The 11,845-nt window shown below is 44.4% G+C and overlaps 1 protein-coding gene across 15 annotated transcripts in view; it reads left to right on the plus strand.

Annotated features, from left to right (window-relative positions):
* RCBTB2 (RCC1 and BTB domain containing protein 2) overlaps positions 1–11,845 on the plus strand; it is a 58,653-nt gene that overhangs the window by 42,705 nt on the left and 4,103 nt on the right. For 13 of the 15 annotated variants that reach the window (XM_053215397.1, XM_053215419.1, XM_053215391.1 and 10 more), the window contains 5 exons: positions 146–288; positions 3,124–3,189; positions 6,009–6,199; positions 6,708–6,834; positions 8,458–8,597. In XM_053215397.1, the coding sequence (XP_053071372.1) occupies positions 146–288; positions 3,124–3,189; positions 6,009–6,199; positions 6,708–6,834; positions 8,458–8,597 (667 nt within the window). The remainder of the gene's footprint in view (positions 1–145; positions 289–3,123; positions 3,190–6,008; positions 6,200–6,707; positions 6,835–8,457; positions 8,598–11,845) is intronic. The other 2 variants (XM_053215411.1, XM_053215430.1) reach the window with 2 other exon arrangements.

Consider the following 11,845-nt stretch of genomic DNA (forward strand, 5'->3'; position numbering starts at 1 on the left):
ACCTCAATGTTGGTCTCTCTGGGCAGGCTGCCTCTTTTTCTTCTTCTTCTTCTTTTTTTTTTTTTTTTTTTACATCTTTGATTCTTAACCTATCTCGTGAAAGCATATTTGCAGGCCTAAGTGGATTTGGTTTTCCTCTTTCCAGGTTGCCTGTGGCTATGCGCACACATTAGTGTTAACAGATGAAGGCCAAGTGTATGCTTGGGGTGCAAATTCTTACGGCCAGTTAGGCACTGGCAATAAAAGTAACCAGTCCTATCCTGCACCTGTCGTTGTGGAAAAGGACAGGTAATATGTGCATTTTCAAAACAACTTGCATGTTCTTTAGTGATTAAACAGAACTTGGACGTGATACAGAATTGTGGGGAAACTTACTGCTAATATTAGAATAGTCTTTCACCAGAGCATTCATTCCTCTTTAAAATTGGCTTTTGAACCCTTGGGGAGTTTGTATGTTAAATACTCTACTTTCATTTACCCCTATTTCAGCTACTGTACACAAACAACAAGGACTAAGCCTCCCACAGCTGTTCTACATTATTCCTCTCCCTCACAAATTACCTTTTCCTCCTCCTTGTTTTCTGTTTTACATTAAGAGGAAGTTGATGATGCTTGAGGTTGATTTTCTGTGGCTTAGAAAAACAAAAGTACCTCAGATAGATTATAAAGCCATTCACTCAGCTACGTGTAAAATTTGCCAGTTGAAAGGATAAGACCATCTCATGATTTTAGTTCCCAAGCTATCACTATGAGGCAGAGTATAGTGGTTAGAAAATTAAGACTTAGTTTTGCCCACTTGTTTGCAAGGTTGTGTCAAGTAATTAACATATCCAAAATTTTCTTCCAGTTATCCTACTACTTTTGAAAGCCCTTTGAATGTCTCAAACATGGCCATAGCACTGCCTTTTCACTCTTATCTCTTGACACAGTAGTATAGGACAAAAATATTCATTATTGTGTCTGTTAAACCAGGTTTATAATCATTGTAGGAATGAATACTGCTATTTTCATTTTTATTGTACATACTAAGTTTTGTTATATCTGATTTTAAAGTAAGCATATGGATATATAATCTTGCATTTGTATGCAATTCTTTCATATTTTCCTGTTGGAATATTTAACAATAAAAGTGAAGAACCAAATTGTCATTTTCAACCCCCTTGATTTTCATGTGAGTATTATAAAACTGGCTAATTTTGTTTAACCTATGTTAAATAGGTTTTAAAAAAAACCTATTTTTGTTTTTTTCCCCCAAAATCTTAGAATAAGAACCTGGACCTCATAAGGATTGGGGAGAAGGAGAGGGAATGGAGGTCAGGAACTGGTGGGAATGTACTAGATGTGTGCAGCCATGCCATTGACACCCCCGTTTAGGTAGTTCAGAGCTCCTCAGTGAAAAGAGAAGGGACAGTCTTGAGGCTTTGAGCAATCACGAAAATGCTTCAGTTTAGCAAATCGGGTCAGTAGGGACATTTAGTATTTAGACAAACAGTAAAGTGTTAAAGGATCAAATAAAGGATCAAATCAAAACAACATGTTTGTATAGTACTTTACCATTTTTATGGTGCTGTCACACTTTCTGTAAATTTGAACTCCTCTGTCCCTGGACTTGCCAAATCCACTACTGTCTGCCCACCAGCAGCTTGCCCCACATTGCTCTGCTGGTCCCTGGTCGTCCCAGGATGAGCACCAGGTCTTCCCACTCCCATCATGCTAGGCCAGAAAGAGTGTAGGACAGCTTGGGGAAGAAGGAAAAAGAGGCAGAAAAGGCGGGCAGGGGAGTTATGTTGAGTGCCAACTCCTTACGTGGTACTTGAGAGTATTGCTTGTTTATTTTAAAAACTTAAGGTTTTAAAAAAACTTAACTTTTTTCAAATTTTGAATTATAAATGCAAAAAAAGTGGAAATAGCTCCACACTTGCACACTTGCTGTTGTCCATGTAGTCATTATTTGGGCTACAGAAATCATGGCTGAATGTTTTGAATGCAATATTCCTACTTTTCTGTTTGCCATGCCTGAATTCGCTGTGGTAACCCCTGAGCTTGCAGGCTCTCCATCACACCAATATTGCGAGGGAGGAATTTGTAAGTCTGCTGGGACTTGTTTTGCACGTACCCACCCTTTTCAGCGACTGAAATTTGCAGATATGTTATGACTTATCTCTCAAGAACTCACTTCTGACTCTTGGGGCCCATTTCAGGGAAGTTTGACTAACTAGAAACAAAAGGATTGAATGTAGGGTGGGGTGGATCTTCAGGTCCTGGTTACCTGTTCACAGAAGTGGAAAGTGAAAATCTGTGTACATTGGATCCTTCGCTTAAACGACAACCCAAGGAAAACCTTTTAAAAATTTTTCCCACAGAGATCTATGATGAAGAATGCTAATGACATTTGTTAGCAATTTATGTTCACATAAAAGTAATTTTAATGACTAAAGTAATTCTCTTCTCTCTAACCCAGTCATTCCCAATCTTTCTGAAGTCTCAGTACTTTGATTTACTAGCATTTATCTTTGTTCTTAAAGTTCCATAAAAGCATAGTTGAAGTTAAATTGATTTAAAGCTAACTTTGCCTTGAATTTTTGTGAATTTTGTGACACCTTGATAATTGGTAGTATGTTGGCCTCTTACAAAACCAGGCTTGGGAATTACTGCTCTGGATCTTTTTATTATTACTATTTCTTCTTCATTCTTCTTCTGTCTCACAAATTACCTTTTTTCCTCTCCTCATTGTTTTCTGTTTTATATTCTTCCTCACTCTCTGCTTTTTCATTTCTAGTACTTCACAGCCATTAAGCTGCAGTCGTTGGGGATCATTCCATTGAGGTGACACAAAACTCATTTATTATGAATGTCTAGTACTTTTTTTTTTCATTAAGCATGGCTACAAAATAAAATGTGAAATATGCCAGACATTCTGACAGTAAAGTTTAGCTCAGTTTATAGTCATCGTCTGTTGCATATTAGACTGGAAAATCTGAGCTTCAGAATTTTGCTTCTTGGTATGAATCAGATTTAAGAACAGATGACCTTAGGCAACAGCTGGATGCGTTGGCAGTTGGTTGGGTCCCAAGCTTAGACTTGAAGGTTCCCTCTAAACTTTCTTCACTCTTGTTCCTGTAGCAGCTGCTGCCGTCAGCCAAGCCCGTGCCCCACCCCTGACTTCCCGTGTGCTGCTAGGTGTTCCAGGTAAACTTCACGAGGCCATGTTAAGGGAAGGCCACTGCTCCACAGCCTTCTGCATCTTGACCCCTGTGCTGTGTCTGTTCCAGCCTTCCTCCACCAAGCAGTGTTCCCTCCTCCTGTAAAGGCAAAGGCTACTTCCTTTCCATGGAGGCTAGTAAAGATATTTCAGAAATGAATGCAGGAATTAAATTATTTTGGTTTTCTGATGTTGGGTAGTTGAGCCCAGAAGGACACTGTTATGTTCCCATCAGTTACATTTTTCATAGAACATCATCAGGGAAGAGAGAGGCTATCTGTGATTTTAAGTGGTTTCCCAGAGTTCCTGCAGCCACTGGTAAACACTTCAGTCACCAGAAGAAACTGTTTTGAGTGTGCACTCTGCTGTAGCTGATTTCATTTACTCACAAGGCTGTGAAAGGATTGCTACCTGGATTCTGCTCTCCTCACTTTTTTTTTAAGATGATAAAATAGATGATAAGTGTTTTAAGTACCTTGGCCTCCATAGGCTGCTGTCTGGCCCTCAGCCCTGTGCCCTGCCCCTCGCACCAAGCCATGTAAAATGAAGTGTGTTGCTGCCCTCACATTTGGTGTAATGTGTGAGGGTGGATGGCCTTTTCTTTGAACAGATGCCTTTTCTTTGAACAAATGCATTTATTCCATTTCCTTGCCTTTTCTTTATTGAGAAGGATATGCTTATTGAGAAGCCAAATAGGATTGGCAATATTCCCTGTGTGGGCAAGGAAGATTCTTTTGTAAAAAGCACATATTAGAGGTTTGGGCCCATTCACTGACTTGACCATGCAAATAGGGAAGGTCTCACTGTCTGAATTGATCATTGGAAATATAGTCTCTGTGTGAGGGAGGCTTTGTCACTTAAAATGCCAAGAAGTAGTAAACCTGTTAAGCCTCTACTGCTGGCTACTATTTGTACACCAGACTCTGTGCTTGGTGTTTAACATTTTATCATTTAATTTGTATACATACAAATTAGCTTTATTTGTAATTAATTAGCAATTAGCTTGCAACGTGATGGAACAGAGGCTCGGGAACATTTATGCCGTCACACAGCCTAGTGGTAGAGCTAGGATGTGGCCCTCGGTGTGATTGACCCCAGCATCCAGGCTTTCCACCGTTGGTACAGCATAGCTTCTTGTGTAGTACTCCCATCTTCAAGAGCTAAGAGCTGCCCTTGAATGAATCCCTGAAATGATTGGGACCACACATGAAAACAGTACACCTCAGCCTTCTGAGGCAAGCCACCACGGCAGTGTTCAGCTTGCATGATGACCATCTTCCCTCCTTGTCTGGGAAACGGCCAATTAAAAGAGGCAGTGGAGGGATGTCTCCACCCTCCAATTGCTAGGCTGTCAATGGGGTCTTCCCATCCCTCAGTCGCTCTGTGTTGTTCTGTCCTTCCCAGTTAGTCAATAAAATAACCTAAAAATTGTGCTTAATCAGACACCTTACTGGGGAGAGAAAGACACTTGGGGAGAGAGAAATAAGCCAGTGATTTAGCCTGCCAGGAACTTGTAATCTAGCAGAGTAGGTGAGACATACCTCCCTGAGAAGTTAAGGGCCAGGCTGGAATGGTGTGGATGGGATGAATGGCAAGAGTGCAGGTGAGCAAGAGACCTCTTTCTCTGGGGCCATTTGAGCTGAGCCTTGGAAGATGGGCAGGATTTCTAAGGCAGAGAGAAAGGAAAGAGCATTCCTGCACAATGACTTTGTGAAGAAAAATGTTGAGGGGCAGTGGAGTACATCTGTTTGTTGGAACATAGGGTATGTAGGTAAATGTGATTTGAAAGAGGATTGGATACAGGCGCAAGACAAATTATGGAAGGTCTTGATGTCACACATATGGATTTTATCTTGTGGGAAGCCACGGAAGGTTTGAGAGTACTGACGAGGATGCTGTTTTCAGAGGATTGTTAACCTGCCAGCCTTGTGTGATCTGGATCGGAAAAGAGAGAGAGTCTAAGGCATGGAGACCACGGAGGCTGTTGCTTTGGAGTCAGATATGGGCTGTGCCTGACCTAGGGTGGTGGCAGATGGGAGAAATTATCAAAGAGAGAATCTATGTTATTTGTCAATTGGATATTCTGAAAAAAGTGAGGAGGGAGAAGTCAAAGATGACTCTGAAGCTCTGAGCCTAAGTCACTGAGGATCTTGGTGCCACTGCCTGCTGTGGGCAAAATCAAGATGGCAACCTCACTTTGGGTAAAATAGTTTACTCTCTTTTGTGAATCTGTACAGTGGCTTATTCTTAGAGAAAGTTAATTATTTCTAAATGAACAAAAACAGGGCTTTCTATTAGGAAGTATTCTGAGAACTACCTCCCTGGCAATTGTGAACTTATCAGAAAACTGCTCTCTTGGGCTCTCAAAGATAGAGTCCTATGAGTTAGAACTACTGACCTTACTGTTTGCAGTGTGGATTGGGGTGGCCCACAGCATGCTGCATCTAACACTAAAATCAGTAAAGTTTTAATGAAAATATTTCTTGATACTGGATCAAGACCTGGGTTAAGTAGCCCAAGTCTTTATCACTGTTTTGTTTGTTTTGGCCTTTACCCTTGGAATGTTTTTGCATTTCACAACGGGACAGTATATATTTTTGTAGGCCTGTGGGCTGGAAGTGGTAAGGTAGATCTTTATTAGTTGTGCCATTGAAGGACAGCTTAAACCTAAATAACTGTTTCGTGCCTGAAAATCTAGATTGAGTCTCGTTTTGTTTTTTAAATCCGTTAAAGTTAAGGGAAGGAGAAATCAACTTGTTTCTTCTCCTGTTTGCCACGTTCACTTGGCATTTATTTGTGAACCTAGAATTATAGAGATTGCGGCCTGCCACTCGGCCCACACGTCGGCTGCCAAGACCCAGGGCGGGCACGTGTACATGTGGGGCCAGTGCCGGGGCCAGTCCGTGATCCTGCCTCACCTCACACACTTCTCCTGCACCGACGACGTGTTCGCCTGCTTCGCCACTCCTGCTGTCTCTTGGCGCCTCCTGTCCGTGGGTGAGTGGTCTCTGCCCATTTGGGTGAAAACTAGCAAGACAACCCCGGTGATAGTAAAAGGACTTTTTAGGTGCAGAATCATATATTTTCTCTCTAATGGGCTCCTGTGAAAGGAAACTAATTGGATGGATTAATTTTTCTTGAAAGTATCAGAAACCAGGATCACATACTAAATTAAAAGCTATTTCATTTGACTGCCTTTTAGTGTTCCTGAAAAACTATTCTCTTTTATTTTTAGCTAGTCTATTTACTCAAACATTCAAAAATTTCATTGAGGGGGCGGTTTGGGACTTTTTAGTTGTTCTGTCAGGTTTACAAGGAGATGTGTGTGAGGCTCTTACCCTTAATGATTACAGAGACGTGAAAATCTGTATTTAGGGGAAAGAAAGCATCACTCAGCCATTTATTTCGGGTATTTTCCTGAGTGTCACAAGAGCGATGTTGTATTCTGGCCTGTATTTCTACTATGTCTGTCCTTAAGCCTGGAAACATTGGTGTTCCTCTGTAGAACCTGACGACCACCTGACGGTGGCAGAGTCGCTCAAGAGGGAATTTGACAACCCCAGTACAGCAGACCTGAAATTCCTGGTGGACGGAAAGTACATTTATGCACATAAAGTCCTTCTCAAAATTAGGTAAGGAGTCATCTATTTTGAGACTTGAAACAAACATATGATTTTCTAAGTGTTCACAGAACTAGAGGAGGCACTTCAGTAGTTATGAAAATAACGTAAGGCTGATTTCACCCTTGCGAGCGTGCAGTGCAGCCGGGGAAACACAGGACACGGGAAACGAGAACCACTGGGGCCTGTGGGGGAGAGAGTAAACGGCTACGGGCTTCCTTAGACACTTTGCGGGTGGTCTGTCCAGCCCGGCGTCAGAGTGGCTGGCTGCCACCTGGGCTTCCTGCCCAGGACCCAAGCTTTGTCACTTTCCTTGTCAGTTGTGGGACAGTGAACTTTTAGATGCTTGGGAAAAAGAGAAGGTAAGGCTTTTGCAAGGCAGCAAGGTCTGGGGTAAAATTAACACCGAGATTTTAAAATTCAGATTTATTGAGGCATCATTTTTGAGCAACGAGCTGCATCCATTTGAAGTGTGCAGTTTGAGGAGCTTTGACATATATTTATGCTGTGAAACCACGGCCCTATATCAAGACATAGAACATTCCTGTCGTCCCTCAAAGGTCCCTCATGCATCAGCCCTGGGGCAAGCACTGATTTTCTTTCAGTCACTATAGATTCGTTAGCATTTTCTAGAAATTTATGTTAATGGAATCATATAGTCTGTATTCTTTTGTGCCTGGCTTCCTTCTCTTAGCATAATGATTTTAAAAACCATCATGTTGTTGTGTAACAGATATTTAAATCCTGCTACAATGAATCACAAACTCAGTATGGCATTTTAGTCTCAAGTACGCCTCTTTGGTTGTGCTGTCCAACATTCCTTCACTCCTGCTATAGCCCCTAAACCTTCATAAAAGAGACAGGGGCATTACTTTGCTAGGGCAGCTGTAACAAAGTGCCATACACTGAGTGGCTTCAACAACAGCTCTGGAGGCAGAAGTCCAAGATCAAGGTATTGGCGGGATGCATTCCTCCCAAGGGAGAATTCATGCCTCTCTCCCAGCTTCTGGTGGCTTGCTGGCAATCTTCGGCATTCCTTAGCTTGGGGCATGATTGACCACTCCAGTCTTTACGTGGGGTTCTCCCTGTGTGCATGTCTGCATCCAAATTCCCCATTTTTATAAGGACACCCGTCATCTTGGATTAATGTCCACCCTGATGACCTCATTTTAACTTGATTACCTCTGTAAAGATCCTTTCTCCAATTATTGTTACATTCTAAGGTTAGGGCACCAGCATATGCATTTTGGGTGGAGGGGCACAATTCAACCCATAGCAGGAGGTAAAGAAACAAAATGACTCAGTTTATGAAAAGAAACCCACCCAATTTCCATAAATGCCACGCTGCGCACGGGGTGCGGAAATGACACCTCGGAGTCAGCTCCGCTACATCCGGTTTGCATCTGCAGCCTCGTCCAGTAAGTGGTGGTCACTACACTTCCAGCCAGCAGAGGAAGCGAGGGACCAGGATGGGGACACAGAGGTGTGCAGTGTGAGGAGAATCCTGTGCCACGCCGTGTTTCCTTTCTCCTTGTCAGTTCCCCTTGAAGCCCCACAAGGATGTGTCCCTCAGGAGGGTCATCTGCTCTCGCCCAGAAGCTAGGACCTCACATGCTCCTTTCTTCCTTCATTCAGGTGTGAGCATTTTCGTTCTTCATTGGAAGACAACGAGGATGATATCGTAGAAATGAGTGAGTTTTCGTATCCTGTTTACCGAGCCTTCCTGGAATACCTGTATACAGACAGCATCAGCCTTTCCCCCGAGGAGGCAGTAGGTAATCGCCACCACACTCTCCCAAGAGATGGGCACGATGCTGAGTAACGCGCAGGGTGGAAGTGGCCGTGAGGGCGATCGCACACATAGTTCTCTCTGTGTCCAACCCACACTCTTTTCCCTGGTTACTGCTTCATACAGAGGGTGACTCGGTGGATATCAAACCGTCAGACTGTGGAGCGGGTGCCATTCTTCCGTAACTGCCGTATGTAAGGAATGCGCATGACTGTTCGGCAGCCACACCTGCCGCCCCTGAGATGTCTATGTTAGAAAGAAGATGAAATGCACGTAGTAGTAATAAGCCCTGTGGTCTCCATAACCGGGAATTGCCCTCTAGGTGGCTTTGGGACAGAACGCTGTGGGACTTCTGGGGCCTTCTGTCCTGAAGGTAGTGTGGGGCGTTCACTGCACCTCAGGGGTACGGACAGTAAAAAAAAAAAAGCCACATAGATCAAACGGGCACAGAGTAACAGACATACTACATTTCAGTTCACAGCTGTTGGCAATATTAGCTGGTGGCACAGAGAATTAAGGAATTCTGTAAGGAACTAAAGAAACAGCTCAGCCTTCAGATTTTTAAGTTAAATATTCCTTTTACATGTATAAATCCAGTATCGATTTTTACCAGATCAGCATTTAATTTTCCTCAGGTAAACAAACATCTGATTTCTGGAGTTTTACAGTTTTCCTCCCTTTCTTCCACAAATGATTTAGTGCCTATGCCCAGCATGTGCCACAGCTCCTCTCAGTGTCTGTGCAGGAGACAGACCAGGGCCTTGCCCCTGGGGGCTTGTGTTCAGATGAGGCACACCAGCCCTAAACAAGCAAATATGGAAGGCCTCTGTGAGGAAGTACAGGGAGCAGAGAGCGGGGGAAAGCAAGAGGGAACAGCCGCACAGATACCCGAGGGAAGAGCCTTCTGGGAAACAGTGAGGTCTGAGACAGGCACAGATTTGTGGAGGAAGAGGAAGAAGGCCAGGGCAGGTGGAGTGAAGTGAGACTCAGTGCGGTAAGAATTAGGTCAGGCAACGGGATGTGGGCAAGAGCATGACTACCCTTGGGGGCCACGGTGAAGAGCTTGAGTTTTAATCTTGGTGTGGTGGAAAGCCTTGGAAGGTTTTGAGCATGAGGCTTGTGTTATTTAGGATTTGCTTTAACAACAACATTTTAAAAACTGTGGTTTAAAGGAGACAGTGCAGGGCATCCCTGCGTGTGGCCCGTGCTCGTAGTCCAGGACCGCGTTTGCATTACTGGCAGGATGGAGGAAGGGACGATGACGAAGGGGCAAAGGGAAAATCCTAGTGTCTCTTAAGGAAGGGTCCTGGAAGTGCTACATGAGAGGCTGGGGGAAGTGGTAGAGGAAGAAGGGGAGAACAGGTCTGTGTGCTGGTGGGGCTGAGGCACAGCAGCTTCCATGACAGGAGTGATGTGTTTTAAAAGGTCGTAATTATGACGGTTCAGGTATAAGGTGATGACGATAGCCTGGATTAGGGTGGCGTAGCGGCAGAGGTGTTGAAAGAGATCCTATTCTGGATGTATTTTAAAATGGGGCTGATGGCACGTTGGGGTGTGCGGAAAACAGAAGTAACGACTGCTCTAAGCTGTTTGGCTGAGCCGGTGGGTTCATGGAAGTAGCATTCAAGACGATGAGGCAGATGGAGAGCAACAGGTTTTGCCCTTGAGTTTGAGAAGGCAAAGGAGTTTTGAGTTGCTTACTAGCCATCTGCACTGGAAGGGCAGGCCTGCCATCTTTCTATACCCACTGCCAGCTACACCCTGCATCACAAGGGATGTGTGGGCACCCCAGCCTGCATGGCCAAGCTCCATTCACCTAGGCCACCGCTGGGGCTGGGCATCTGCACATTGGTGGCATGGTCGGGAAGGGAGTAAATGTCCACATAAGTGGCCTCAGGGCCAACTAGGTAGGGAATTCCAGAGTCCCCTGTAACCAAAGTGTGGTCTAGGAGTGGATGCCTGGCTCTTGGCCACTGTGGTGAGGACTGTGCCTGGAGGAGGTGCAGATCTGGGCTGTTTTGAGCAGGGGCTCAGGGCAGGATCTTCTCTGAGGGCAGCTCAGGAGAACACATTTATGTGATTCTGCAGTTTGGAGTGTGGACTAGAGATAGGAATTTGGGGTTGCCAAGAACTGGCCAAAAACAAATGAGCCATCACAGGTCTCAAGATTTCAGAAGATTTCAGTATCCTCCACTGGGCCATGGGCCTTGCCGCTGTAATTTTGGTAGTATTGGTCAGGTTACGATGAAAACAAGTTTGCACCCGGCACTCCTACATACGCAAGACGCAGTGGCAGATGGATGCAAAAACGGTTGATGTTTTAAGATTGGTGAAATCCCACCTCTTTGTCTCTTAGGCCCCTGGGAAGCACTTTGCAGGTTAGCTTGATGTAGATGTGATGATTTTCTGGCAGAGGATTCAGCTAACCTTTTGATCAGATGACAACCCAGACTGGATGTAGAGCTAGTGAGTGTACCTCTCTGAGCGTGGGGCGTGCTGGTCTCGGGATGCTTCGTCCTGTTCATGCCAGGGCAGGAGGCCTTGCACAGTGTTTCTAGCCAAGCCTTGTATCCAGACACAGCTCCTTTCATAAGTATTTTCACAAGTGTTCCTAGCATTCTGTATGCGAATTAACAAATCCCCTGATGGAGATTTAGATAGCCATATCCTTAACTTATTGTGTTAATCACTCCGTCGTGAATTATGTGAAAGTAGGTGACAGATAATATAACGGGACTCATCAATATTTACAGGTGGTATTTTAAACTGAGGGGCAGGGTTGGTGCTGGAAGTCACTTAGGGAAATAAGTGAAATTAGAATCTGAGGATTGAACCCTGGGGCACTCAAAACATTTGGAAGTTAGGAAGAACGGCCGAGTCAAGAGACTGAAGAGAATTACGGAGACGAAAAACATAAGTAACACAGAGTTTCAAGAAGAGAAGCATCACCAACCACATCAAATTCTGTGTAAATGTTGAGTAGGACAAACCAGACAACAGCCCCTTGGATTTGGCTCCATGGAAGCATTCGTGACATCCGGGAGTGGAGGGGATGGGATTCTGCTGGAATGGCTTAGCGGGAGAAGGGGAAGGGAGAAAATGGAGACAGCAAACAGGATGTTCCCCAGGTTTACAGAGAAATGGGGGAGACTGATGGGAGACAGACACGTGTCCATGTGCTGATGGAAATGACCCAGGAGAATAAGTGACAGTGCGGGGTCGGCCTTTACAGGA

The sequence above is a fragment of the Acinonyx jubatus genome, chromosome A1 (genome assembly GCF_027475565.1).
Source record: "Acinonyx jubatus isolate Ajub_Pintada_27869175 chromosome A1, VMU_Ajub_asm_v1.0, whole genome shotgun sequence".
Taxonomy (NCBI): domain Eukaryota; kingdom Metazoa; phylum Chordata; class Mammalia; order Carnivora; family Felidae; genus Acinonyx; species Acinonyx jubatus.